We start from the raw sequence: 4,222 nt of genomic DNA, 5'->3' as shown, positions 1-4,222 counted from the left end.
GTCATGTTTCTTCGCCTTTGACGCTTAATCTTCCTTTTTTTCCTCATATTGTACTCGTAGGTCTTCTCGGACGATGGGAGCTTGGTGGTTTATGTGTGTTTTTCATATCCACTGTAATAATATGCTCTTTATTTGTTAATAAAATAGAAAGTAGAATACCACCACCACCACCACCACCACCACCAACAACAACAACCTGCGTGACCCAAAAGAGAACAGAGTGCAACTCTCACATATTATTATCGATAAAATAATAGAAAAAATCAGACACGCCCCTAAAAGCATTTGATAAAAGTCTTTTGTGAATAATTTACAAGATTTGAAGTAGCAGTCTATAAGTAGGTAATAGGTACATATGTGATTGAGGATTCAGTTATTTGGGATCCCACTTATTTTACCCATGATTTATCAAAAGGATTTATAAAATACCTTTTCCTCCTTAAATAGGTATTATAATTGCCTACGAATGGTTTCCTACCATCATTTTTAGTATAGGAAGTATCTACTACCTAGTTATACTATTAGGTTTTTTTACTATTATTATTTCCTTTTTTTTTTCCTTTTTGCTATCAGCTCCTCCCAAAGCCATGCAAACAGAATATTTAATGTTAAAAGTAGGGCGGATAAAAGGATATTTTAACTAGGGGGAAAAGGTTATTTAATATCATGCAAACAGAATATTTAATGTTAAAAGTAGGGCGGATAAAAGGATATTTTAACTAGGGGGAAAAGGTTATTTAATATTTTTTTTTTTGAGAATCAGTTTTTCATTTTGGGGCGTTTTGTCCCGAATTTCCGTTTTTGTCCCAGAAATTCAATGATTAGGCTTGTGGAATGGTTGGAAATATGAAAATTTGAAAATCTATATCACAAATCAATTTAGTCTTATCACAAAAAATTCGCTTACCGTTTCCCCATTGATGTCTTGCCGTTGGCGTGCTATCACTCATTTTGGAACGACCTTCAATGACTAGATTTACTAGCTTCTAGTGGAAGATGTAGTTTTGTCGCAGCTCTACTGCCAATGTGTTTGTGGCATGTTTTATGCATTGTAAATGTAAATTTCATGGGATAATGTTCGTTCTCGGAAAGGCTGGCTTTCTCCTATCCTGTCTTCCTTCTCTCTTCGATTTCGGGACGATAAGACCATAGCAGTTACAGTTCCCTCTGTCAAACCTCTTGGAAAAAAAAAAAATGTTGGTTTTGCCAGTATAGTTAGCTTGGAGGGTAGCGCGTTTGCCTTTTAAGCGCTAGGTCACGGGTTCGATTACCTCCCGGAAGTAATTTTATTCTAAACAGATAAGGTCTTCCTTCTCTCTTTGCCATCGAGACGATAAGACCTCAGTATTTACAGTTCCCTCTATCAAACCTTAAAAAAAGTTGGTGATAATCGCAATGAGAGAGAGAGAAAGAAATGAGGAGAGCGCGAGAGGGAGAGAGAAACTTGAAAGTGAAGTACACTCAAACCTCAAAGGATTTTAAGTTGACAGAAAGGCAAAGTAAAAGTTTGAGACAAAGGTTGAATTAAAGAGGAGGTACATATACATACCACCCACCTTTTCTTATTTTGCCTTTTAACTTATTACCACTGTACTGAGTTACGTAGGTACATAGGTAGGTAGTAGATATACCTAATTTTTCCTCTTTTTTTTCTCCTAAGAAGGCCAAGAACCCCTGTGGGGTTTCTAAGTCGCTTGATATTATAGCCCCGAAACATTCTTTTAACCCTCATTTGGTAAGATAGTTGGGGTCTGACAAACCTCGCCTCAGGCTCGCCTTAAGTCTTACGCTAAGTGTCAGGGGCAAAACCCCCTCACCAATGGAGGGTCGTGTATGATAGAGCTCAAAGCACTTTACATGAAGACCAATGTCACATTTCTTACACCTTGAGGTACACTTTTGATGACACTGACCATATCTAGTTTGTTTTTCCTGAGGTATGACCAATTGCCCAATATTGTCAAACCGAGAGTCAACTTTGAAGTTTTTTGAAAGACGGTTGTTAGTTTTTGTTGTTTTCTTACCATGTGTTTCAAGAATATTGCAAACCAATCGCCGACGGAATCCCAATTGATCCATTTTCCCACCATCAAGTCGATACAGCTGCCAAGCGTTTTGTTCGGCAGTGTCCAGGTAGTCAATTATGGTAGGGAAGTACCATACTGACTCTGTGGAGTGATACGTTCTGGTCGAAACGGTCGACTCCTCCCATGTATTTGTTGTAGTTATTGATTACGTTAGGCTGTTTTACTGTAATGTATTTTTTTTTCTGCCTGCAAGAACCTCTTCACCGAACCAACTGGATTGATAGCACTGGACGAGTTAGTAGCGATAGTAACAACACTGTACGTTCTGGTCGAAACGGTCGACTCCTCCCATGTATTTGTTGTAGTTGTTGATTACGTTAGGCTGTTTTACTGTAATGTATTTTTTTTCTGCCTGCGAGAACCTCTTCACCGAACCAACTGGATTGATATAGCACTGGACGAGTTAGTAGCGATAGTAACAACACTATGCAAGAACCTCTTCACCAAACCAACTGGATTGATAGCACTGGACGAGTTAGTAGCGATAGTAACAACACTGTTGTCTTTCCACTTACCACGAGTAATCCTCTTCTTTTCGTCACTCCTATAGTCAAAACTTCCTCTCTCTTGCTTCTTGAACTTTGCATTTTCTTCCAATGGACATTCCTTCAATCTATTCTCTCTCATAGCTCATAGTGCACGTAGCGAAGATACTTTTCTCATTCAAATGCTCTAGGAGGGGGAGACCGCCAAAGAAGTTGTCCCCATCCCCCAAACACACACTCGCACACCAGGCTCGTAGCCAGGATTGTCAAGGGGGGGGGGGGCAAGAGTCCAAACAGTGATGTACCAAGGGGATGCTCCAAATTTTTGAAGTCTGATGTATAGTAAAGGAGAAAAATAAAGGAGAAAAATGGGGGCCCGGGTCCTTCCCCCAATAGCGGCCCTGTCTCAAGACACGTTACCTTTTGTTGTGAGTTTCATCCGATTTTTTCCCCGAATGTCCTTTAGGCAATGCAATCTTATTAAATAAAATTAACTATTCTCTCTCATAGCTCATAGTGCACGTAGCGAAGATACTTTTCTCATTCAAATGCTCTAGGAGGGGGAGACCGCCAAAGAAGTTGCCATAATACAGATTATATGGATGGTCGCCAATAGTTCTTAGGGGATCATTGCAGTTATCGGGAGGAAAGATTGTAATGGTAGTTTCAATGTCATTTTGGCATTCATCTTCTTCTAAAGCTATCAGAATTTCATTGACTGTGAGTCTGAAAAGAATTGCCGCAATTTAAATTATAATATGAAATGTAAAACTACCTAAACTGACAAAAAGACTGCTAAATTTACACCATGCTCATGAGCCCAGTGGCCTACATATAGGACGGCAACATTTAAATACAAATAACATGTAAATAAGTTGTAAAAAAAATTATTTGAACACTAAAATAATTTTATTAATTAGTTTAAAAAATATTACACTGTGAGTCTGAAAAGAATTGCCGCAATTTAAATTATAATATGAAATGTAAAACTACCTAAACTGACAAAAAGACTGCTAAATTTACCCCATGCTCATGAGCCCAGTGGCCTACATATAGGACGGCAACATTTAAATACAAATAGCATGTAAATAAGTTGTAAAAAAAAATATTTGAACACTAAAATAATTTTAATAATTAGTTTTAAAAATATTACAAAAAAACTACACTGTAAAATATCAAGAAATAAAAAAGTTACTTACGATTTTCTGTGGAGATCCATGGTTCAAAATTTACGAAAATTTTACATCAGAAGAGAACTGTTATCAGCAACGCATGGATGCAACTAGCATGATTTCTATTGTCAATACACATACATTCATGGTTCAAAATTTACGAAAATTTTACATCAGAAGAGAACTGTTATCAGCAACGCATGGATGCAACTAGCATGATTTCTATTGTCAACACACATGCATTAACATGTTTACTTTCTTACTGTTTCAACTAAAATACGATCAGTGGTGTACATTAAATTGAAAAAATCCAAAACTGTAAGCATCTCGGGTGTCCTATATATAGGACACTAGACTTATCTGGGCTAAGCTGACAGTCTAAATAAAGCACTACTTATACTTCTTTCAACATTTTTAATGCCCGGCACTCACGCTCAGGGCGTCTGTCAGACCGCAGTCTTACAGACATAGGTCTGAC

General features: G+C 37.7%; 1 protein-coding gene across 1 annotated transcript; it reads right to left on the bottom strand.

Annotated features, from left to right (window-relative positions):
- Positions 1-2,391: 2,391 nt before the first annotated feature.
- LOC113471772 lies at positions 2,392-3,888 on the bottom strand. The gene is made up of 4 exons (XM_026831179.1): positions 3,772-3,888; positions 3,104-3,298; positions 2,524-2,737; positions 2,392-2,449 (listed from the first exon to the last, which is right to left on the bottom strand). Exons 1-3 carry the CDS (start codon positions 3,789-3,791, stop codon positions 2,701-2,703), a joined length of 252 nt encoding a protein of 83 aa, XP_026686980.1. The 5' UTR covers positions 3,792-3,888; the 3' UTR covers positions 2,392-2,449; positions 2,524-2,700.
- Between the last annotated feature and the right edge of the window lie 334 nt (positions 3,889-4,222).

The sequence above is a fragment of the Diaphorina citri genome, unplaced genomic scaffold (genome assembly GCF_000475195.1).
Source record: "Diaphorina citri unplaced genomic scaffold, Diaci psyllid genome assembly version 1.1 scaffold2990, whole genome shotgun sequence".
Taxonomy (NCBI): Eukaryota; Metazoa; Arthropoda; class Insecta; order Hemiptera; family Psyllidae; genus Diaphorina; species Diaphorina citri.
This window is presented reverse-complemented; position numbering and strand designations above follow the sequence as displayed.